This window comes from Ovis aries, chromosome 13, assembly GCF_016772045.2.
Source record: "Ovis aries strain OAR_USU_Benz2616 breed Rambouillet chromosome 13, ARS-UI_Ramb_v3.0, whole genome shotgun sequence".
NCBI classification, from domain to species: domain Eukaryota; kingdom Metazoa; phylum Chordata; class Mammalia; order Artiodactyla; family Bovidae; genus Ovis; species Ovis aries.
Genome location: NC_056066.1, coordinates 56,824,535 through 56,849,641, shown reverse-complemented (window position 1 = coordinate 56,849,641; position 25,107 = coordinate 56,824,535). Strand labels below are relative to the sequence as shown.

Genomic DNA, 25,107 nt, shown 5'->3' with positions numbered 1-25,107 from the left:
CGGGTTTGATCCCGGACCTGGAAGCGAAGATCCCATATGCCTCTGAGCCAAAAAAAACAAAGCATAAAACAGAAGTAATATTGTAACTAATTCAATAGACTTAGAAAATAAAGAAAGAAAATAACCAGGGTCCAGCTGTGTGGTCAGGTGCACAGGTGCCCCAAACCCAACCCTGCCGGGGACCACTCCCAGGGAGGATTCCAGGGACTGCTGGAAGACAGGAGTTTGTAAAGACTGTCTTCTCTCCCTGTAGCAAGATTTGCCTATTTTAAATTCTATTTTTTCCCTCAGCCCCTTCATCTTTGTATATAGTGCAGAATTTTGTATCTGCTCCAAGTCTTGTCTCCCACTCCATTCCTTACCTCTTCCCCACGTGGAATTTTCTGGATTCCTGACATTATTTATACTCCTTTCCAGACAACAGTTAGAAGCATCTCCCACTTTCTGTTAGATCTGGATCTCCCTTCCTATAGTGCTCTTGACTTGTGAAAGACTCCCTTTGTGGGTGATGGAGGAGAAATCTTCAAGGAATGATGTAAAGATTTCTTATATGCTTGAAAGCCTTGACTTTCTCCGTGGTTCTAATATGTCAATTGCTGTTCTGAAAAATCTAGAAATCAAATTTCTTAATGAATTTGGTAGCATGAGCATCTATACATTTATTTCTAGCGAGGGATATTCTTTCCTTTTTATTTTCTCTTTCTCCTTCCTGCTGCTTTGGGAGTCCTATCTGTACTTCCAAGAATGCTTTCAGTTGTGTAACTGAGGTTTTACATTTCCAGGGCATTCTAACCAGACTGATTAAATGTAGAGGAAGACAAAGTCTATGACTCCAAGACTGGGAGAGTTTCTGAAGTTAAAAAAAAAAAAAATCCTGTAATTTAAGTTTCCTGTTATAAAAGGCAGAATTTCTAAAGCTGCTGGGAGGACAAAAGACTGACTTCCTAGGATTCTGAAAGAATTGGGTCCATTTCTTCCTGTTAGTACTCTTTCCCCTTTGTTACACACGCTTCCAAGTTCCACGTAACCTTGAGGTTGGAGCCTCTTCATCACAGGGCAGAGTCAACCCTTGATATTTCATTTCCTGCTTCAGCTGAAAGAACTCATGACTGTCCCCCTTTATTTTTCTCCAGCCTCCATAGAAACCACATCGAAGCTTTTGCTCAAAACACACTCCTTGAGTCTCTTTGCTTCGGAATTGCAGTCGCAGGAGGGCTCTTTTCTTTTGAGGTGGAAATCTTGAGAAAAGCTGAAGCCAAGTTGAAAGTCCTTCCATTATGGGCAAAGTCCGCCCAGTCAAGTTTCTTTCATTATTAAGAAAACCACACTTAGGAAATCGGTTGAAAGCATACATTCTTGAGTAAATTTTGGTCTGAAAAGTTTTCAAAGAGTCTTTTGAGTTGCTTTTATTCCTTTCCTTTTCTCCCAGCCCCCTTGCTCCTCTATAATAGAGTTTAAGAAATGCTGTTGAATTCTGGGTACAGGATTTCACATTAGTGAAATATTTTACGCTGGCTCCTTCACTAATGTTTAGAAGAAATATCTGAGTGAGAGAAAGTTTTCAGCTTTCTAAATACTTGCCTTTCCTCAAAAAAAAGTAAAGGCAGGTGGTCTGGAGAAAGACAAAAAATGCCCGAGTAGCACATGCGATGTAGTATCCAAACACGTTACAAAAACAGAAAAATGTTCTCTCGTTCTGTTTCCTGGGTTTCTTGTCTTAATGATTTTACTGCATTTTAGGTTTGAGAGAAGACAGAGATTCTCCCTGGATATTATCTTTCACAGAGGCTAAACTTACAATGTTTCTTTCCTGAAGTGATTGGAAAACCAAACGGATTGAGGCCAATGCCAATGTTTTCTTTCTTGCTTTTGTTTCTAGCTAGAAATTAGTCCATTTCTCCCCCTTGTCAGGATTAATGAAGGAGAAAACAAATGCTCTTTCTGCTCAGTTATTATCATTGAAGTGGATCAATTTCTTCTTTTTAAGAATGCAAATCTTGAGGACAAATTGAGCTTCTCAAATATCTCAATTATATTTCAAGAAATGGACAGTCTTTTGCAGCCTCATTTTATAGGCTCATAAAGAAACATTGAGAATCATAATTCAAAGAGGATATACTCTTGATTTCGATCTGGGTGTTACAAATTCCAAATTTTCAATAATTGTTTTTGTTTTTTTTTCTCCTTCACCTCATGCCCACAGTGGCTCTCTAAATTTTAGGTACATGCTTATGGTCTGGGAACAAACTTGCAACTTCAGGGTTGATTTTAAACACAGCTTTCCACTCAACATCTTTCAGGGGAAAAAAAAAAATCTCTGAGAGGGAAATCTTAAATTGATTGCCTTTCATCAAAGAGAAGTAAGTACTGCTAAGAGTAGTTTCTGAAGGAAAACATGATTGCTTAGAAAATTGCATTAGGAGAGAGAAATACTCTGGCATGGAGTGGGATTTTAGTAAATGTATTTTTCTGTCCCTCTGGTGGGTCCTTCGACTGTATTCTCTCTGAAGAACCCAGCTGAGGTTTCATACTACTCCTTTCCCGAACAGAGGGAACCTACCTCAACAAAATAGAGGGCACACATGACAAGCCCACAGCTAACATCACACTCAGGGGTGAAAAGCTGAAAGCATTTCCTCTAAGATTGGAAAAGAAACAAGGATGTCCGTTCTCATCACTTTCATTCAACATAGTTTTGGAAGTCCTAGTCACAGTAATCTGAGAAGGAAGAAAGGAATCCAGATTGGAAAAGATAAAACTGTCAGTGTCTGCAGATGACATGACACCATACATAGAGAATCCTGAGGATGCAACCAGAAAACTACTCAAGCCCATCAATGGGTTTGATCAAGTTTCAAGATACAAAATTAATACACAGGAACCTGTTGCAATTCCGTAAGCTAAGAATGAAAGATCAGAAAGAGAAACTAAGGAAACAACCCCATTCACCATCTCATCAGAAAGAATAAAATACTTGGGAATAAACCTACCAAAGGAGGCAAAACTCTGAAAACTCTAAGACACCGATGAAAGAAACTGAAGCAGACACTGTGTTCTTGGATAGGAAGAATCAATATTGTTGAAATGACTATACCACCCAAGGCAATCTACAGATGCAGTGCAATCCTTGGATGGTTCTGCAAGGTGACATTTTCTTGATTCCTCAGGCTGGTCACTTCCTCTCAAGCCTAATTAGATGTCCTTGTGCCGTGATTCATAACCCATCTCCTTTGTGGCATTTACCGCAATACCAGTCTTTATGTAATTATGTCTTAATTTTCTTCTCTTCAGCTACATGCACACTACATCAGTGAGGCAGAATTGAGCTGCTTAAATCATTGACAATAAACCCATATTTAATTCCAGGGTGAAGGAGGCACTTCTATGCTTTCTTTCTCACTGGAATCTCTTCTTTTGAATTTTCTGTCCATACCTAAGCTTTTAAGTGGCTGAAATATTTTAACTGATTTTTTTTCATTAACATAGTTTAGGAAAAATTCTTCTGAGGCAAACATTATCAAAGCAGCTATCTTTCATTGAAAAAAAAAAAAGAAAGGTAAAGTGAACTTCTCTGACAGGTACTTCTTGAAATAAAAGTTTACTGAATCCTACTGAAAAGGTGGGATAGCTCAATATTAAATGAGGATGGTGAAGTAATTCTGTGAAATTAAGTACATTTGAATTGTTTTTATCTTTTCACCCTTTCAGCTTCTGTTAGTCATGAGTGAACTGGGACTGGTGGAGATGGGGGGGGGGTTGGTTTACTTCCTGTCACTCGTGACCTGCTCCCTCTGTCACAAATCACCTCCACATTTTCCCTGAGAGAAACAAAATGGCAGCCTGAACTCCAGGGTTCCCTCACCCACCAACTCACTCTCCGCCTCTGACTAGAGCTAATGGCTCCGTACCATTATTTTTCCTGTCAGATTTAATGGGGAGATATTCTTTTCCTAAAGCCATTAGTAAGTAATATTGCTTACGGAATCGCTGAAACAAGGATAACACCTCCTTCTAAGGGTGTAAATCTTAAGAAATGATGAGGCAATTGCCTAAACACATCAATTATATTCCAAAAGCCTGAACTTTTTTTTTTTTCTGCTACAATTTTCATTTAGAGTTAAGAAAGTTTGAAAGTAATGATCTCTAAAGTAGGTTCTCTTGATTCAATTTTGGCATTAAGTAATTCAAATAATATTAGCTGGGGTTTTTTTTTTTTTGTTCTTCATTTCATTTTCCCTCTTCCCTACAATTTGTCCTCTCTTTATTTTAAGGCATTCTCTTTTCGTCTGAGGATGATTTAAAGTTTCAACTTACCAAAAGATTTTAAGCATACTTTCCCACTAAATATGTTTTTCTGGAGAAAGTGGTAAGTGAAGTGTTCTCAAACTGATTGCTTTTCATCAGAGAAAGAGAAGAGATTTAAACCATAGAGAAAAGTGGTTTCTGGGAAAAAAAAAAGAGGTTGGAAAATGATTACTTGGAAGCAGAAAAATCTCATACAAAAAATAAGGATAGAACAGAAGTACTTCAGATTTGGTTAAAAGATGGAAAAATATATTTTCCTTTTCCTTTTGTGCGTCTCTCAACCTTGTGTGTTTCTCAGCCTGAGAAACTGACCTATTGTTATGAGAGTATGATGGTCTTCCTTGTTCTGATAGAAATGATTTGCCCTGCACACTCTGGAGTTTTTCCTCATGACTTTCAGTCTGAGTTTTAAAGCCAATGACATTATTGGCCTCTAATTTTTCTTTCAGACTGATAAAACCATACCATACTTGTTGCAACAAAGAAAGCAACACTGACATATGCAAGGAAAATCTGACAATCCCCAGCCAGCCTCGTGGGCCCTAGAGGCTGCCAGAGTTGGGTTGATGCACCATCACACATCCATACAGAAAAATATGGACAGACACTTTATTTTGTTGTTTACACAAAATAAGAGATCATACCATATTCAGTCATCTACAGCTCTTTTCTTCTTAATATATCTTGTATGTAACTCTAGGCATATATTACAGATTGATGGATAGATCATTTTAATAATGGCACAAAAATCCTACAGTATAGCTGTATCATAATTTATTTATTCAACTCTTCCTCTATTGATGGATGTTGCTGTTGATTGCTGTTGGTTTTCCTACCACAGCTATTGCTGCAGTAAATATTCTTGCTCAATTTCCCAGAGAGCAATTGCTGCATCAAGGCACGTTTTATAATTATAAATTTCATTTTATAAGACACTACTAAATTACTTTTCAAAAACAGGATTACTCTCCCATAAATATCTTTTTGACAGTATTTTTTAAAAAGAAACTTTGCTTCTGCAAAAGAGCAGAGGCTGAGTGGAGACTAAAGCCTTGCCTTCATCCTTGGTGCCCCTGAACCTCTTCCCCAACAAAGGGTCACTCATTGGCTCTCTTGGTGGCATTCAGGCCACAGATAGGTTGGTTGTTAGTACAGTGATGTGGTTTGAAAATTAATTTATCAGTGTGTAAAAGGGAACCATGAAGCTCAGATTTCTGGTTTCTCATGAAAAACCGATAGCTCCAGCAAACTGGACTCTTGGTCCTTGCTGGTCTCGGTGAGTGGGGGTTGAGGGGCAGCCTGGCTCTTGGGACTGGGCCAGTCTTTCTTCTTCATCCACAGCCCTCGTTTCTGTTACTGATCTGGCCCTGTAGCTTTTGAGTTTATGATTCTTGGTTTCAACCAGGGTTTCCCAGTGGTGACCCTGTTGACCTTTGGGGTTGGGTTCATCCAGAATGGGATGGGGGTCTATCCTGTGCACCTCAAATTGGAGAAAGTCCCTAGACATCACCTCTGGCTGAAAACCACTGTCTTTGACCTACTAGATGCATTTTCTTGAGTAGTTGTTCAGATAAAGCTTTTCCAAGAGTGTTTCTGAGTTGCTTTCATTACTTGTCTTTATCCCGAAGGCATCTGTCTTGCTTCCTGAAGGAACATTGTTGAACTCTGTACACGACCAAGCTTTAATGTCACGGAAGGAATTAAAACCAACCCTGTTCGCAGAGTTGGAAGAAAATATCTGAATGGAGAATGTGATCAAAATGCTTCGCTTTCATCTCAGGAACAGAGGTGTAGACATGGCCATGATTACAGGTGGTTTCTCAAGTAAAAACTCTTTCTAATTACACACACATAAAAGGGCCAATTTCCAAACACTGGATGAAGAGGCTTGAATACATCCCCAGAATAAAGGGTGACTGTGCCTTTTTTCCTGGTTTTCTGCAGCAGTTTCTTTTTGTGATTCAGGGCCTCGGGCCAGCAACCTTCTCCCCTTCTGTTCTCACAAGAGTCCTCAGCATGTTCCTGAGAATCTGAAAGAATTTGGAAGGCAGAGGAGGAGGGGTCTCTCCTGGGCTCTTCTCCCACTTTGCCTTTGCTCTCCTCCTCTGACAGAAGCTAATGACTTTCCTACATCTTTTCTCATTAGAATTAATAGAGAAGTATCCTTTCTTTCCCTAAAGCTATTATTAATAGTTAAGTCACCAAGCTCTGGAATTGCTGAAACAGAGTAATTTCTCCTTCCTTCCAAGGTGTAAATCTCCAGGAAAGATGAGAAGCCATCATGAGTATATCAGTTAGGTCCTGAAAGGGACCTTTGTAAACAATTGTATTTAGCAACAGGAAACTTTTAAAATAACGATACGGAGGATGGATGGGTTGCATTCAGTCTCAGCATTTAAAGTCTCAGGTGGCCATTTCTTTGATCATCTCTTTTCCTGACATGATTTCATCATTCTATTTTCACTCTCCATTATAAAGTCTCTCTCTTGTTGTCTGGACAGGATCCAACTGTTAACTTCAAGCACGATTTTAAACAGCAATTTCCGCTAAACATAGTTTAGGTAAAGAATTTCTGTGTGGGAAGATTTCTTGTCCTGATTGCCTTTCATCAGAGGAATAGAAAAGAGATGAGAGCCACTAGGAAAGTGTTTCTGAATAAAAAATTCATTTGTGATTAGTTAGAGGCCAACTTTCCAAAGATTGCACTGGGATAGCACAAAAATGCTCAAGGCTGCTCTGGATAAATACCTTTTCCTGGTTCTCTCTCTCCAGTCTCTGTCCATCTATGGAACTAGAATCGGGCACTGCTTGCTCCCTATTGCCCATGGCCCACCCACTTCTGATCACTTTCTGATTGGAATGAATGTCCCCAGCCTCTGCCTGCAAATAAAGCTTCTTCCTTCCATCATTTTCAGCTGTACTTTTTTTTCTCTGGAGTTCCTTACAACAGAAATTGTAATAGAATTGCAGAAATGAATGGATTTACTTGCAAAAAATTTTAGTCCAGTCTGAGAGCCTTAAAACTATTGGTTGAATAACTTACTCAAATGAATGATTCAGACTAGGTAGAGAGAAAACCAGCCCCAAACAGGTGGTGTGGGTTAACAGTTTTACAACGTGGGTGATTTTATTCCTGTTCATGGATACAGGTGGGGTCAGGACCCCCTTGCACAATCTTATTGCCCCCTTGGCTTTTTCCTTCTAGCATTTGCTACATCTACTTGGTGATTTTTTAATTGAAATTTTATATTTTGAAATATTTCTTTCACATTCTTTTCCATTATGATTTGTTACAGGATATTGGATATAGTTCTCTGTGCTGTACAGTAGGACCTTGTTGTTTATCTATCCTGTATATAATAGTTTGCAGCTGCTAATCTCAAACTCCCAATCCTTCTATCCTCCAAGGACCCCCTGTCCCCCTATGGCAACCACAAGTCTGATCTCTGTCTGTGACCCTGTTTCTGTTTTGTAGACAAATTCATCTATGTCATATTTTAGATTCTGCATATATGTGGTACCATATGATGTTTTTCTTTCTCTTTCTGATTGACTGCATTTAGTATGATCATCTCTAGGTCCATCCATGTTGCTGCATATGGCATTATTTTGTTCTTTTTTATGGCTGAGTAGTATTCCATTGTACATATATACCACATCATCTTTATCCATTCATCTTTTGATGAATAGTTAGGTTGCTTCCATGTCTTAGCTATTATAAACAGCTCTGCAATGAACATTGGTGTGTATGTATCCTTTTGAACTATGGTGTTCTCCGGATATATGCCCAGGAGTGGGATTGCTGGATCATATGGTAGCTCTACTTTCAGTTTTTTAAGGAACCTCCACAATGTTCTTCTGAGTGGCTGCACCAATTTATATTTCAACTGACAAGTGCGGGCGGGTTCCCTTTTCTCCACATCTTTTCTAGCATTTGTTAATTGTAGATCATTTTTTTGGTGTAATGATTTGCTGGCTGAATTTCTCCCCCATTAGACTGTCATTTCCATAAAGGTGTCTCCTTCAGTCACTGAATAAATTGCCTATGTTCAGCGCAGTTCCTGGCAGAGTGTTGACTGTGGTCAGTAATGAATATTTAGGCACAGTCACATGGACTCATAAATAGCTCAAGAAACAGGGACTCAAGGACTTCCCTGGTGGTACAGTGGATAAGATTCCCTCCTGCCAATTCAGGGGACACGGGTTTGATCCCTGGTCTGGAAAGATTCCACGTGCCACAGAGCGACTAAGCCTGTGGACCACAAGTACTGAGCCTTGGTACACAGTTTGTGCTCCGCAACAAGAGAAGCCACCCCAACAAGAGAAGTCACTTCAACAAAGAGTAGCCCTTGCTCACTGCAACTAGAGAAAGCCCAACTGCAGCAATGAGGACCCAGTGTAGTCAAAAATAAATATTTTTTCAAGTTTAAAAAGCAACAACAACAAAACGAAACAAAAATATGGACTCAAAAATATGGGCTCAACTAGTATTTGGAATATGAGCAAATAACTGCCCACATAGTGACTCCATTTGGAGCTCTGCCTGGCTTTCCTGAAGTAATTGCAAATTTTAAATGCTAGCACTTTGTGCATATTTCAGTGTCAGGGATGCTTGTAAACAATTTCATCTCAGATAAATTAGTAGTCTGGTGATTACTCCTAGGATCTTGTTGATACTTACAGTTTACTTAACGAGGCCCACATGGAAGACTCCTTTTTACTCCTTTCTTATAATTCATCATCTTTGGACTCTAAATTCACGGAGGTTTGGGGTGATTTGGGGCAACTGATGAAAAGGCAGTGAATTTCTTACATTTCCAGATAATGATATTTGAGTAATATGTCTATTAGCATTTTCATATGACATAGCTGGCAGGAGGCTTGGCATTAAGGGTGTCACCAGTTAAGCTGTAAATTTCATGGTGTCATTTCTTCATTCCATTTCCCTTCTAATTATTTACAGTTCCCTATTGCTGTTTCAAGCTGGTTAAATTTAAATTTGTTGCCACACTAATCAGTCTCTTCCTCTCTCCAAGTGGTTTGGCAGTTATTTCTGAAAGTGAAAGTGAAGTCGTGTCCAATTCTTTGCCACCCCGTGGACTGTAGCCTTTCAGGCTCCTCTGTTCATGGGATTTTCCAGGCAAGAGTGCTGGAGTGGATTGCCATTTCCTTCTCCAGAGGATCTTCCCCCAGGAATCGAACCTGGGTCTCCTGCATTGCAGGCAGATGCTTTACCGTCTGAGCCACCAGGGAAGCATGTTATTTCTGAGGGAAATTATTAAATATGAAGCCATTAATGGCAATAGGGGAACAGAATGGCATACAGAGCTGTGGTGAGAGATGAGTTCTCTAATAATAAGATGCTGATGATTGCATAAGAGCAGTTGAATCTGCAAAGATTGCCATAGGACATAGAAATCCACGATTTCTGAAGATGTATGAAGTGATTCATAGAATGATGCCAGAACATAAACAGGACCTGGTTCTGTGCTTTAACGTTGGACCTGAAAAGTTTTTGAAATGGGCCATCCATCTAAAAGCAAGGGTGCTGTCCTTTCCCAAGAATCTCAATTCATTTAACACACTTTAGTGACATTATTTGGGCATTTTTCACAATGATTAAAGATAACTCTCTTTTCTCTGTAGACTGTAGGTCACAAGCAAATTAAATCAATGGATTTTCTCCCCTCGCTTTCTCCGATGAGTCAGAAGTTATTGGTCAAAGGCACACATGGCCTTTTCGTTAAGCTTAAAAACCCAAACAACCTGCTCAGAAGATGCTTGACCAATCTGATTATTTTCTCTATACTAATTGGTTTTTATTCTTCATTGAATTGAATGAATTGCCTGGTGGTTTTGTCACTGTGGGGACATGGCTTAATCCACTTAGAGTGAGGCGCGTGGGCCTGGTAGACTCTGGGACTCTAGAAACGTCTTTCATCATTATTGTGTTTGGGTGGTTTTTCATAGGTGAGAATGAAAATGATCTCAAATCTATGTTCTCCATTTCTCTCCCCACTGCCCTAGCCAGGCCATCCCCCCAGTCCCCTGGATGACCCTGGGAACCTTGTAACTGGTTTTCCTACTGCACTGCCCTTTCCCCTAATTTAGTCTCTGTATAGTAACCATGTGCATCTTTAGAGAATGTAGACTTCTTGATGGAAACACTGGTTTCTTCACAATGAATGGTGAATAAAATCTAATCCCCTCCCAGGACTTCTTGCATCCTACAAGACCTGAGCCCCCTGCTCTCCACTGTGCTTCCAGCAAAGCCTCCTTCCACTGAGTCCATCCTCTGAGCTCCATCCCACTGCAGGGCCCCTGCCTCTGTTTCTCCTTTGTCTGGAATGACCTTTGAGGGCTGGTTCTTCCTGATCCTGAAGGTCTCATTTCAAGTGTCACCTTATCAGAGATACCTTCCTCTACTAGGCAAGCCAGTTAACAGTCCCACCCCCAGTTACTCTCTGTAATCTGCCCCTTGGATACTGTTACTCTCTATAATACTCTGTTTATTATTACTCTCAGTATCATTCTCCCTTCCCTGTTTACTGCATTTCTGTCATAGCTTCCTCTGTATTGGTCCTCCCTGGAGTACCTACCCCTCATTTCTTTCCTTCTTGACCCCCATCACAACCTCAATTACCTTACATGCCTCTGTTTCTCTTCCTTGAGCAAAGTCTCATAAGAACCAGGGCATCTTGGTCTTGTTCTCTGATTCCTTAGGGTTGAACATGGTGCCTGGTTCCTTGAAGGAGCCCAAAACATGTTTGTTGAGTGGATGAATGAAATACCAAAATCCTGGTGCTGTTTTTAGATGATTGTGGTACTATGGTACTCAAGTAAAGATTGTATTAAAGGGAAGATCACAACTTCCTTTGCCAAATCATTGCAACTTGGATGGATGTTTAAGCTGATTTGCTCAAGATTAGTGTGCTCAGGTCATCCAGGGACCTGTCCCGAAGATATAAGAAGTGGATCTGTCCCTTTGGGTTCAAGATGGAGGAGAGAGCATGTTCACTGTCTTCCACTTTCCTCTAAAAACTCAGAAGTTAGTGAGGAATGCGTTTGGAATGTCCAGGTCTACAGGCACGAGGTAAGCAGAGAAGAAAGAGTGCCATGGTTTTGGGGATTGGAATGCAGAGGCTGAATGGTCACTGAGTAGCAGACCCAAGCGAACTTCATCCTGATTTAACAGTGGCCAAGTCCTGGATATTAAGAAATTCATGGCACCAGGTGGGACTGAAAACAGGATTGTTGGTTGACCACTCCCCAACCCCCCAAAACCTCTACCCCGCCACTGATTCTCAGATCCTGGTCACATCCTTCACTCTCACCCCCAAATAATGTTTGGGGCTTAGTCTCTGGAGACCCTACAAAATGCTGAGGAGCAAGGGGACTAGGTTGAAAACAGAGGGTTTAACCAAAGGTTGGCACCGGATGCTGAACCCCTCCCTGCCCAATCTCAATTCGGACTGCAGAATGCTGCTGACACCTGCCTTACAATTTCCAGGCAGGACATCAGAGAACTCCTTCTGCAAAAGTCGACTAGCCTGTGTGGAGACCCAGAGTGGATGACTTCAGGGTTTTCCACGTCAACAAGGCGACAAGATAACCTTGCAGGGAGATCCATGATGGACACTTTACATCTGTAGAGTTTCTAACCAGCTTTTCAGTACCTACTTCTAAAACATGGGCGGATAGATTGCTGGATATCTCAGGGAAGCCTTTAAATATGAAAGAGAGATTAAAGCAAACAGAAACAAAGGAACCTAGAAGATAGACAGTGTAGGGACAGGCAAGTTTCAGCAATAACAGTGGCAACATCTTGCCTGAGACAGGTGAGAAGATGCTGGAGCCGTGAAGTAGTAACAGGATGCTATAAAGAAGGGACAATAATAATAATAAATTATTATTATTATTAATTATTGGAATAATTAATAATCTTGAAATAATTAATTATTCTAAGAGTGGGCTCTTGGAAATTAAAAACATGATACAGACATATCAATCCTTCCTTTAAGGAAGACTGATGCTGAAGCTGAAGCTCCACTACTTTGGCCACTTGATGTGAAGAACCAGCTCATTGGAAAAGACTCTGATGCTGGGAAAGATTGAGGGCAAAAGGAGAAGGTGGCAACAGAGGATGAGATGGTTGGATGGTGTCACTGACTCGATGGACATGAGTTTGAGCAAACTCTGGGAGATAGTGAAGGACAGGGAGGCTTGGCACGCTGCAGTCTGTGGAATTACAAAGAGTCAGACACGACTCAGCAGCTGAACAACAACAACAGACACAGACACTTATAAGTTGGAGTAGAAAGTTGAAGGAATTCTCCCAAAAGAAAAGAAAAAGAAATAGAAAATAGGAGAGAAAAGAAAAAAAAATAGAAGGTTAACTCAAGAGGTCTAATAACCTAGAAAGAGCAGTTCTAGCTAAAAAAGAAAAAACATAAGGAAAAATATATATCAAAGAAAAAATATATTTTTGTAAAACATAAAGACATGGTTCAGATTGAAAGGACCCATTTAAAGTGTACAGACAATGAATGCAAATAGACTCAGGATCATAGTGACACTGTCATAAAAAGGAGCTTAGGAGTTTCCAGAGAGAAAAACAAAACCGTTTCCTCCAAAGGACTGGGAACAGTAAATCATGTTGGCTCCAGACTTCTCAAAAGCTAGAGCTCTGTGGAGCCACATCTTCAGTTTTGAAGGAAGACGAATTTTAATTCAGACAGCTATATCCAGACAAGCCACTAGTTGAAGTCTAAAGAATTCTATTTCACCCTTTCTCATGAAATTGTCAGAAGTTTTGCATTAGGAAAGAACGCAAAGAGAGTAAACCCAGGAAAAAGAAGTGTGTGTGTGTGTGTGTGTGTGTGCGTGTGTGTGTGTGTTTGGCGGGGGCGGGGCTGTCCAGGAACCAGAGGTGAAGAAAATTGTTAGGGTGGGGGTGTAGGGAGATGCATTGGCTCAGCCCCACTTTGGGCCTAGGGAGCAGTGGTCCACTGGGAATAGGTCAGAAAGTTCTGAGTGGCAATGAAATGAATGAATAAAATGAAATAAAAGACAATTGGGAAGGAAATGGGAGGTGGTTTTGGTAATAATTTCGTACAAAAAACTAGGCAGAAGAAGAAGACAAAATAATGATTGATTCCAGGAAAAACAGTGTTGGCAAGAAAGGCAATGTAATCATGGTACACCACCTGACTTGGTGGTGAAAAGCATGTTCCTGAACATAATGATGTAAACATTGTATATCCTCAACAAAATCTTGACAGCATAGTCATATAACATATAACTGAAGAGAGGAGAGAGGGGAGGGATGTGTGCCCAGGGGCGGGGGTGATAAGGCTTGTGGATGAGGGTTCTAAACCCGCCTCTCCCCTCATGACATCATCAGCTGTTCTCCAAAGTGGAAAAGGGGAATCTAGAGGTAATGCTACATGCTTGTCCTTAGGAGAGAAGGAGATAAACACGAAAGGAATCCCAAGTGGGAAGAAATGAGTGGGTGGGCAGGTGTGGCTGTTTTTCTTAAGTAGAAAGACAACTTAAAAAAAAAACAAACCCTGTGCATGTGTAATGTTAATCAAAATAAAAGCAGATTTAAAAGTACATTGACAAGGGGGGAGGGGGTGGGGGAGGGAAGGACTGGAAGTTTGGGATTAGCAGGTGTAAACTATTATATAAGATGGATAAACAACAAGGTCCTACTGTAGAGCACATGGAGCTCTACTACACTCAATATTCTATGATAAGCTATAATGGAAAAGAATATAAAAAAGAATGTCCATATGTCTAGGGCTCCCAGGTGGCTCAGTGGTAAAGAACCCGGCTGCCAATGCAGGAGACATAAGAGATGCAAGTCTGATCCTTGGGTCAGGAAGATCCCTTGGAGGAGGGCATGGCAACCCACTCCAGTATTCTTGCCTGGAGAATCCCATGGCCAGAGGAGCCTGGCCGGCTATGGGCCGTAGGGTTGCAGAGAGCCTAACACGACTGAAGTGACTTAGCACGCATATGTGTATAACTGAGTCACTTTGCTGTACAGCAGAGATTGGCACAAAACTGTAAATCAGCTATGTTGTTCAGCTGCCTAGTCATATCTGACTCTTTGCGACCCCATGGACTGCAGTACGCAAAGTGTTTTTAAAGTTCATAAACTGAAAAGTGGTTTAAACCCTTTTCTCTGGCAACACAGTTCTTAGAGAATGCTTTTCTGCTCTGCTCTCATGATGGGATCTACATGCTCTGAAATTCCATGATCCTTCTGACCTGTATCCCAGGCCAAAATGATAAAATGGAAGAGAGAGTAAGGTTCCCTTGAAAGGGAGATGATATTTGGTGGGGACAGTCAAGGCCATGTCTTTGTCGCCCCTCTTCCCACACTCATCACAAAAATCACCACAAACAACAGCAACGCAAAAACCCATCACCTTCCTGCTGTCAGTGCTCTGATGGGGATCAAGACATCCAACATAACAGGGAAATTTCCTTTCTCAATATTTCCACTCTGGCCTCAGCTAAATGACCACAGAATTCGAGCCAATCCAAAATTAACCAATGTGGCAAGGAAGATGACTCTAATGAAAAAAAAAATCCACATGAAATATTTTTTAAAAATCTGTAATCAAGGGATTTTTCTACCTTGGGAACTGGTTTTTCCATCTCTCTCCTTAGCAGAAGTGGAGACGTTTTATTTGACAGTGTGAACTGATTCAAGGTAAATCAAGTTGGTGGACGTGCCATGTAGGATGCAGCTGATGAGCTCGGAGCTGGTATCGAAGACATTGGTCAACCCCTGGGAAGTGGCTATTGGCTGATTTTGTAATTTCAGGCGTGTATCTGTGTGCCCCCATTTCAGGTGTGACTCCGTCAGGGGAGCCCTCCTGTGTCACCTCAGGATCATCTGTTTGCCCTGAGAACAGAGAGCAGGAGGAAGAGGAGAGCGGACACGTCTCCCGGAGTTTCTGTCCTAACACGAGCTTAAGAACCATCGGGGACACGGACAGACTGATCACAAAGGTGGGAATTGAAATTTGGGGTTGTCTGTACCCATCTGTGGTCTAGATTTATGCCTCTCTTTTTCTTGTTAGTGTCCAGTGTGGTGGAACTCACTCAGGACACCTAGAGAAGTTTCCTGGCATAAAAAGCCCCTCGAGGCAAACAGATGCCTCAATCATGGTGCTGAATGAGTGGACGGTGAACCATTGGGATGATCTCACAGTCGATTAAAAAAAAAAATCCCAAGTCCCTTTATAATTCATACTTGAATAAAGATGCTGCCCAGTTGGTGGTGGTGGTAAAGAACCCACCTGCCAATGCAGGAGATGCAGGTTTGATCCTTGGGTCAGGAAGATCCCCTGGAGGAGGAAATGGCAACCCACTCATTTTCTCACCTGGAGAATCCCCCAAAATAGAGGAGTCTGGTGGGCTACAGTCAGGGGGTCTCAAAGAGTCAGACAGGACTGAGCATACACACACACATTGAGTAGTACACATTAAGTAATGATCTAAAACCGGATGCTCAGAGCTGGTTGGATAACTGAGTGATTGAGTTTTCTTAAGTCCAGATAAACATACAGAGCGGTCTCAGTAGCTTATTGTGTGTCAACAGGGAACTCTCCTGGAGTTAATGCATCTATTAGTTATTAATGGAAACTGAGGAGAACGTTGCATTGAGGTTCACAGTAGGTAAAGAATCAGGACCTCCAGACCTTGTTCTCATTGAGGACCACATCTCTGATCACAAGTTTTTTGGTAACAATTAACCTTTTTTCCCTCCATTTACTTTCCTTTGCACTTTGTTGCAGGAGATTTCATCTGCTGGTGAGCATGGGGCTGGTTGTCCTCTAATCACAGCTGTGGGGTCAGGTTTATCTCTGCCATCTGACTCCTTGGGGGCTAATGACAGACTTCCAGCGTGCAGCAAAAGTCTCGACATGGGATCATTGGAGACTCACCTGCTGCCCTCTCAGCAGCACATCTCAGCAGACCCCACACCATGCGTTTTCTCAGATGCTCAAGAGCCTTCTACCTTTGTGTCCAAAGGAACCTCTCTCGGCCATGACCTTGCTACCTCTGCAGCTGCCGTCTGTCCTTCCCTGGGGGCAAGAGCAGGCCACACAACCCTGGGAATTCACAGTGTGGAACAGCAAGACCACAGCCAGGGTGAAGAGGAGACTCTCACACAAAGCTCTCCAGACAGAAAAACGATAGCAGAGGGTGTGTCCCCAAACCTTTTGCCAGGGAAGCCTTCATCTGGGCAGAGAATTTCAGGTTCAGTTACACCAGGGTCCATTGGAAAAATTCATCTTGAAATACCAGCTTTAGGACCAGGTTCAGCTAGTTCACACCAAGAGGAAGGGAAACACAAGTCATGTTTTCCTTCTGGGGGGCAATGTGGGTGTAGGGAAGGGCTGGTCCCCTGCCCTCTGGTAGGACCAGATAGTGTGAAATGTCAAGGAACAGGATTCGTGGCTCTAAAGGATGATGCCATCCCTTCTAACCCAGGGCTGCCCACAGAGATCCCTGCAGCCTCTTTGAAAACCCTCAGGAAGAGAAGTTTGGAAGGAATGAGAAAGCAAACTCGTGTGGAGTCCAGCGACACCAGCAGCGATGATGAAGATCGGTTAGTTATAGAAATCTGATGCTTCCAGAGAAAGATGGTGTCTGTCTTTTCTCCACTTCCAGGGAAAGATGGTTGATGCTTTGCAGTCAATGCCATCAAGTGGGCGGCAGAAATGAACTCTATTCATGAAGCCCCTGCAGAGAGGAAAGCCATCTGGGGGTCTTTCTAAGATGTCCCCAACCCACTCTGAAACCCAAGCTCAGCCTCACTCCTCCCCAGATGCCCTGCTCACAAGGTGCCAGCAGGGCAAAGGTGGCAGTGAAACAAAGTGTAAGGGTTGACCTGCATGAGGACTGTGGCTTGACTTCTAGCTGTGTCCTCTGCTTTGGTTCCTCACTGCCTTACCCAGGAAACTGGCATTGACCCAGAGAGCCACAATTGACTTGCTTCTGAACCAGGGTCAAGGTGACAGGTCTCCTCCATCAGTGAGCTTGGGGTTGGCTTCAAAGAGGGTAATGGTACTTGGGAAGGTTGGGGAAGCCTGCAAAGGATCTGGGGTGTGAACTGGGCCGTGAGATACTTCTGTTCATTCCGGATTCCTCCAAAAACTGAAGTTTGGGCTCAATAATTTGCCTCCTTGGTGGAAGTTGTAAATATACTTCAAAATGCCTATGATCTGGTGAAATACTGAGTGTCTGTCAATGTTGCGCACATGGTCAATGCTTACGTGTGATTCAATGACACAGCATGTTTAGCTTGTGTTCCTGGTGCCTTTTCTGTGGAGACCTCTGGAACCCTTGGTTTTTCTAGCTCTTGCAAAAGGAACATTGTGTTAAAAGTTGATAGAACAGACTCTGTAATGAGTCATTTTTGAGGGGGAAAATTCACTTGTTTTCCTCCAGTTCTCTCTGTCATATTGTGCTCTGAGCAATTTCAATTAGAGGGTTACATTTTAGTAATCTCTGCAGCTTAAATTGACGCCTGCTCATCGTGATGGGAGCCTTTCAGATTTCCTCCAGAAGCTTCAAGGTTACAAAACTAATTGGAGTTTTGACGCTGTTTTACATCTTGGTAATTTTATTTTGGGGGCTTGGTGTTACTTTGCTGTCAAATTAAATCAGCCTCTGTATTGTGCAAGTCAGAACAGCACAGAGAAAATTCCCCAGGATTCCAAGCCCGTGCACCGCTGTGCAGGAGAAAATAGCTGATGTACGTCAGCGGTGAGCAAAGCCTCCAAGTTACCACACTCTTCTCTTTAAATGGGAGAGGAGAAACTTCAGGAGATCTACACTGCTGCATTTCAATAAAATTTTATACTTGCTTTTGGTATGATTTTGTACCATTTGGAATTTATAGCCCAGCTCTTTTGGCTTCACTTTGATGTAAGGATGTTCCTACGACATAGTTCAAAGGCAACATCTCGCATGGTACGAAGATGTTTTAATGCCTCCTTGTCTGTGATGAAGGACGGTCAGATTTCAAGAGTCTTCAAGTGAAGTTTCCAATTTTAGGGTTGTTTATACAGAAACTTGGTGGTAGGGTCAGCTTCTCCCGATGACTTAGCTTATGTCTGTAGTCATTTCAGATGCGCTTCGACGTAGCCTAGTAATTTCAAGCCCAGTCAAGGAAAAGATAAGAAGGAAGCTAGGCGTTTGCTTCCTGTACTTTCTAAACCAAACAAAAGTGATGTAATTATCTACCCTTTGATTTATCCTTGCCACTGTAGTGAGAGAAGGTCTAGCAAAGTGGTCTGAGTCCTGGAGGAAGAGGGAGAGAAGGCCTGACCTTGTGCAGAGCTGGCTAGGGAATCTTGGTGAAGACTTACGCCCTTTTGGCACCTTTTTCTCCTTCTGGGAAGGAGAGAGTAAGACTAGATGCACTGAATGCTGCTCTGGGCCCTGATTCTCATGAGCGTGGCTTGGAGGAGGGCCTCATGAGAAGTAGTCTTGCACCCAAGAAATTTGGAAGGCGGATGTGGGGAACTAAACCCAATTATTATTATTTTGAAGAATGTGGACTCAGGGAAGCTCTTTCTAATTTTTCCCCCAGAGTTCCAGGTTTAGGGGGGTGCAGTCAACCCATTTCTACATGGTGGCTTATAATGTAAAAATTAGAAGCAAAAACAGAACACTACTGTGTAGGGGGAAGCCAGCATGTCTGTAGGATGAACTAGTTACTTTGTCTTGGGAGGCACTGGTCAGGGGGGAAAACTATGGTCTAGATCCTTCTTTCCTGGGTGGTTGCTGAGTTGCTGGCTGCATCACTGTACTGAAGTCAGTACATCACAGCTCCCAATAGCATGACCTCGGGAGAATCAGGTGGGAGCTTGATCCTTCTACAGCCCATCATTGCTGGCTGCCACATCCCAACCTCCTTCAAACACGGCAGAATGCTGATTTCATCCCTAATTCTCTGTGCCTCTCATGCAAAGGTGAGCAGATCACCAATTTTCCTCTCTCCGATGGTCCTTTTAACTAGTTGGTGGCAATGTTTACAAGTGTACCTTACTTCATATCAACATGAATTTGTGAAAAGCTGTATTTGAGTGGATTAAAAAAATTTAAAAATGTAGTTTGAATGACCCTAGAGGACTTGGCTCTTGAAAATCATCCCAAGGTAAATATTTTTTTTAATGAAAAATTCTTTTATAAAGCAACAGACAATCTCTGATTTTATAAGTCTTAATTTTCTCAAGTTCTTAAGGATTTTCTTAAGGTGAACTGCAACTGTAGGGGTACATTTTAAGGATATTATTGGTGAAATATAACCCAGTTTGGGTTATTGACAATAAAATTTCAGTATTATTGATTGGTCATTGCTGCTATGACCGTACAAGTGTGTGCCGTGGAATGGTTAAGGGAAAGCAAATTTATTTTAGAACAGGGCAAAATGGAGTCTAAAAATCAGGGATTCCCCTTTCTCCCCAGTGCTGTTAATTTCATTGTAGCTTGAGGTAAGAGTCTTAACCAATGAGTGTCTCAGCTTCTCCCACAGAGAATAACTCCCAGGATGCTGTCATAGATAAAGATAAAGTGCACTTGGAATTCTTCCCTATTTTCTTGGAGCAAGGTATACAAATGCCATGAACTCTGATACTCAAGACACCACCAAGTGTGCCCCTCCAGCTGTACCTACACCCGGCCAGATCTCACTTGTTGACGATGCATAGAGAAAACAGGTTTCACATTCCCCCACTCTTGGCAAACTATACTGTTAAGTGGCTCTTAATTAATGTCATGTCCTTTTTGATGGACAACCTGAATCTTCCTTGATGTAAGGCATGATGGAGACAGCTCATGCCTCCTTGTTGTAAGACTTGATAGAGACAACTCATGCCTCATGATAGAGACAACTCATGGCCTTTGAGATTCTGGGCCAAGCTAATATCCCCTCATTTCACAACCCAGGAGAACCTATGGTTCATCTTCCAAGAGGTTAAAAAAAAAAAAAAAGACAGGGGATTGGTGCTTCTGTGTTTGAATCAAAACCCTGTCAATGGCATGATGGGTAACTAAGGGCAGGTTAAACTTCCGTCTCCTAAAATCCCGCCTCTAGAGCTCAGATGGGAAGAGTGGCCTTGTACAATTGTGTTGTGACCACAGCTCTTGCCATGACAGATGAATGATTTCTGTCTCATGCCAAAATGTATTTCCTTGCATTTACATTCATTACTTAGAATGACCACATTATTCATCTTTCCTCCCAGCATAGAAATTTGCATTTTGCACAAAAATCTGCCTGGTGCAGCAGATTTTGTAGTTATGGAAGCTGTCATCATTATTGGAATGTACCGCTGCTCAAATCTCCAGACATAATTTAATCTGGTGAGGAAAAAAATGACCTGCCTGGCTCTATGGAGGTCATATTTCTAAGGCGATGGCAAACAGGGCTCATGTGCTTTTTTTATCTTCAGTTGTGACTCCCAGAACTCTTGTGAGGGAGACTCTTTGGCATTTGAAACACTACATTTCTCAATCTGTAAGCACAGCTTTTTGCTCTTCTTTCCCAGATACTCATTAAACCTAGATGGCAAGACCCAAGAAATCCTATGTGCTAGATCTGTACCCTGTACAATCCTTTTCATCCATGCTTTGTATGTATGTGGGAATACACATAATTCAATCTGAAGTATAGGACATTGAGTGTATTACTTCACCACTGAAAGAAGAGCCAGGGAAAATAATTAGCTGCCGTCGTTTGGAGCCTTAGAGGATGACTCAGTACTTATATATGCAGCCAACTCTTTAGAACTTACTACACTATCCGTTGTTCAGAATCAAGAAGCTGTTGGCTTCTTGGTTGTTTGTTTAAATGTATTTCCTTCTTTATATGGTTAAATTATTTTGTTTTGATAAAAATAAAACTGAAAATAAAGTGTCTTTTTTGATTTGTTAACATTTTAACTCAGACTACCATCAAAAATACATCCTAGATAAGTTGGATATCTGAATATTCCTGAAAAGTTGACCAGACATTTCATCCGCCATATTGGTATCCCATTCCACTCAATGAAAGACTTGGGTAATGGCAAATTATCACATTTTCTCGTGTTGTTCTCTTTCCTCATGTGTCCCTTCTGTCATTGTCTGCCATATTTAAAGGTTCATGACTTAGCAACGTGTTTTTAAATGTAGCTAGATTTTAAGGCCACATGAGGGCACTATCCACAGTGCAATAATCCCAAACTTTTCCCTGTGGAATTGATGTTACTTGGATATTTAATATTATTCATTAACCAAGAAAACATCCTTACTTCAAAAACAATGCCTCCTTAAAAGTATAAATCATGTACTCTTGGCAAGAATAGTAGACTTATTTTTACATACCAACACAGTATTCTATGTCTATACCTCCCGGAGCCATTTGAAGTCAATGGAGACATAATGCATTGGGAGGAAAAGTGTGAATGGAAACATGGGAAGAGCAGATATACTGAATGATGGATTTTCATAGTTTTTTTTTTGCTAACTCATCAAACACTTACAGTCATAAACTGATCTATTCTTTACAAACTTCCATCATTTGAGAACCATCTTACTGCTTTTTGCCATATTTGTCCACACGTGGGTACATTCTTCATTCAATACTTTTATTTAAATCATCTCTGTTTAAAGAAGCTACTCTTTTTGTAAATTATAGTATCTGTGAAATCTCAGCCTTAATTTGGTAGGTGTGTGTATTTTCCGATATGAATTAAAAGTATTAAGATTGGTCATCGCATACCAGTTAAATATCTTCTTTGTACTACCCAGGATAGCCCCTCCCCCACACACACTCTGGGGGGAAACATGGAACTAATCTAACAGATACTTGTGTTAGTTTCTTGAGTTATTCCAGTTTTTATTAAGCTCAGCTCTCTCTCAAGCCAACAGAACTGGTGAGGGCAAGTCGCACTGTAGGCTTATCAGATAAGTGTCTTCAGTCAAACTTTACAGCTGAGCAATTAACATTCCAAGTCAAAGGACGCTCATATCTATTAGTCTCAAAGGAACAATCATATAATAGCTGGTTGTGTCAATATAGTTTTTAATGTTTTGTTTTTTTATTGGTTGGTTGGTTAATGAGTATAGAATGATACACGAAAAAGTGTATTAGGGATTCATGCTGAACCACCAGCAGTCCCTTCAGTTCTGATGAAAGACCAGCTTCCTTACTCTTGAATCTGAAGCAAATGGATTCGGCTGTGCTAACAGCTACTGAGAACAAGTCTCCAGTGGCGTATCTTTAGGCTGCAAACGCAGAAGGAACTGCTTGGTAGCATCTAAGACATTTGTCCCCAGCTGTGAATGACGTCTGTTCTCAATCTCCCTCAGCTTCTGCCAGAGGCAAATTCAACACTCTTTACCTCTGAGGATCAAGCATTAGTCCATGTGATTTCTACCCATAAGTAGAGGAACTAGTCTCTGGATAAATGCAGGTGTGAATGGTTTCCAATAGGAAATTGGCAGCTTTGTATGTGCAGCATCTGTGGATGGGACTCAGTCCTGTCTCTGACCTTAGTGGGAGTCGAGTTGTCTTCTATGTGTATGTTGCATGGAACTGGCAAGAATTTATTAGAATTCAGCAGAAATTCAGACACAGTCCCTAGACTTCATCATAAATAAAAGGTCAGGTATCTAGGCTTATTTTTTTTTCTATATGTTAGAGTTCCCATTAGACATGTTTGCTCTAAGGAGTCTCACCCTATGCCCATGTGTGCACACGTAAGCCATACTCTACTCAGAAAGTCCCCTCTTGTTAAAATAAAGAGCTGGGTGGTAGAGGTCCATGAAGTACATAATGAGACAGCCACACAAACAGCCCCAAAGATATGCCCTTGGAGGCAGGGCATGGTGTCTTGAGGTTCTTAGCAACTGGGACAATGCCTAGTTCATAGCAAGTATTAATGTACATCTGCTAAGTGAAGGAACAGAAATGGCTCACTAGGCATCAAGGGGAAAAAAGAAAGAGTCTAAGTTGCATGACTTGGCTCCACCCCTTTTCTGATTATTGCCTCATTATCAGAGACAAAGTCATCTAGAGATGCTGTTCAATATCCTATGAGGCACAGAATGGTCCCCACCAAGAAGTATCCAGTCTCAGGGCCAATACTGCTGAGGTTCAGAAACTCTGGTCTAAGAAGGTGAGGTCACAGTCTGTTAGAGATCCCAGAGCAGCCTTATACTTGGACTGGATGACAAGACTAGAATGGGGAGAAAAACTTGCCTTGGCAGGACCAGAAGCAGAGTCTAGTCTCCATATCCCAGTCCTGATGCTTTCTGTTACATTACCTCTGGAACTTCCCCAGTTGTGTTCAGTTCAGTTCAGGTCAGTCACTTAGTCCTGTCTGACTCTTTGTGACCCCATGGACTCCAACATGCCAGGTTTCCCTGTCCATCACCAGCTCCTGGAGCTTACTCAAATGCATGTCCATTGAGTCGGTGATGCCATCCAACCAACTCATCCTCTGTCATCCCCTTCACCTCCTGCCTTCAATCTTTCCCAGCATCAGGGTCTTTCCCAATGAGTCAGCTCTTTGCATCAGGTGACCAAAGTATTGGAGCTTCAGCTTCAGCATCAGTCCTTCCAATGAAAATTCAGGACTGATTTCCTTTAGGATTGACTGGTTTGATCTCCTTGCAGCCTAAGGGACTCTCAAGAATCTTCTCTAATACCACACTTCAAAAGCATCAATTCTTTGGCGCTAAGTTTTCTTTATGGTCCAGCTCTCACATCCATATGTGACTACTGGAAAAACCATAGCTTTGACTAGATGGACCTTTATTGGCAAAGTAATGTCTCTGCTTTTTAATATGCTGTCTGGGTTGATCATAGCATCTTTTAAATTCAAAGCAAGAGTCTTTTAATTTCATGGCTGCAATCACCATTTGCAGTGATTTTAGAGCCCAAGAAAATAAAGTCTGTCATTGTTTCCCCGTCTATTTGCCATGAAGTGATGGGATCAGATGCCATGATCTTAGTTTTTTGAATGTTGAATTTTAAGCCAGTTTTTTCACTCTCCTCTTTCACTTTCATCAAGAGGCATTAGGACATGCATTTTGAATCCATACACTGTAGACCATCTATGGGTTATGGTCCAATTAACTTCATTTTTTTTCAGTCTTCATTCCACTTTGAGGAGAAAGAACTAAGACATGGGAACTTAAGTCCATGTGAACAGATGTTTAAATATTGACTAGACATCCAGCAAATATAGATATAAAGATCAGCTTTTACTGTGAGGGTAGATGCAACCCAGAGTCCCAAACAGTCTTCATTGACCTCTATAACCAAATGGAATGAAAGAGCATGAATACTGCTGCTGGGAACCAAGGAGTTTTCAGATATGGTTTTGTTCTTATTTAGTCACTAAGTCGTGTCCAACTCTTTGCAGTCCCATGGACTACAGCACGCTAGGCTCTTCTGACCTCCACTATCTCCTGGAGTTTTCTCAGATTCATCACCATGAGTTGGTGATACCATCCAACCGTCTCATCCTCTGCTGCCCCTTCTCCTCCTGCCTTCAATCTTTTGCAGCATCAGGATCTTTTCCAATGAGTCAGCTCTTCGAATCAGGTGGACAAAGTATTGGAGCTTCATCTTCAGCATCAGTCCTTTCAGTGAATATTCAGGGTTGATTTCCTTTGGGATTGATGGGGATGCACCAAATCTGAAAGGTTGTTTTGCATCTTCTTCTTTGTAGAGGAAATTGAGAACCTGAGGATGTGGTCCTGGCTTGAGTCAGAAGCAAG

At 41.6% G+C, this 25,107-nt stretch overlaps 1 protein-coding gene across 2 annotated transcripts in view; it reads left to right on the top strand.

Moving 5' to 3' along the window:
- ZNF831 (zinc finger protein 831) overlaps nucleotides 1–21,250 on the top strand; it is a 91,701-nt gene extending 70,451 nt beyond the window's left edge. Inside the window, exons 5-6 of one of the 2 annotated variants that reach the window (XM_042229926.1) lie at nucleotides 15,170–15,330; nucleotides 16,119–21,250. In XM_042229926.1, the coding sequence (XP_042085860.1) occupies nucleotides 15,170–15,330; nucleotides 16,119–16,955 (998 nt within the window). In that variant the 3' untranslated portion in view covers nucleotides 16,956–21,250. Of the gene's footprint in view, nucleotides 1–15,169 lie in introns of both variants that reach the window. The other variant, XM_060396953.1, reaches the window with a different exon arrangement.
- The last annotated feature ends 3,857 nt before the right edge of the window (nucleotides 21,251–25,107 follow it).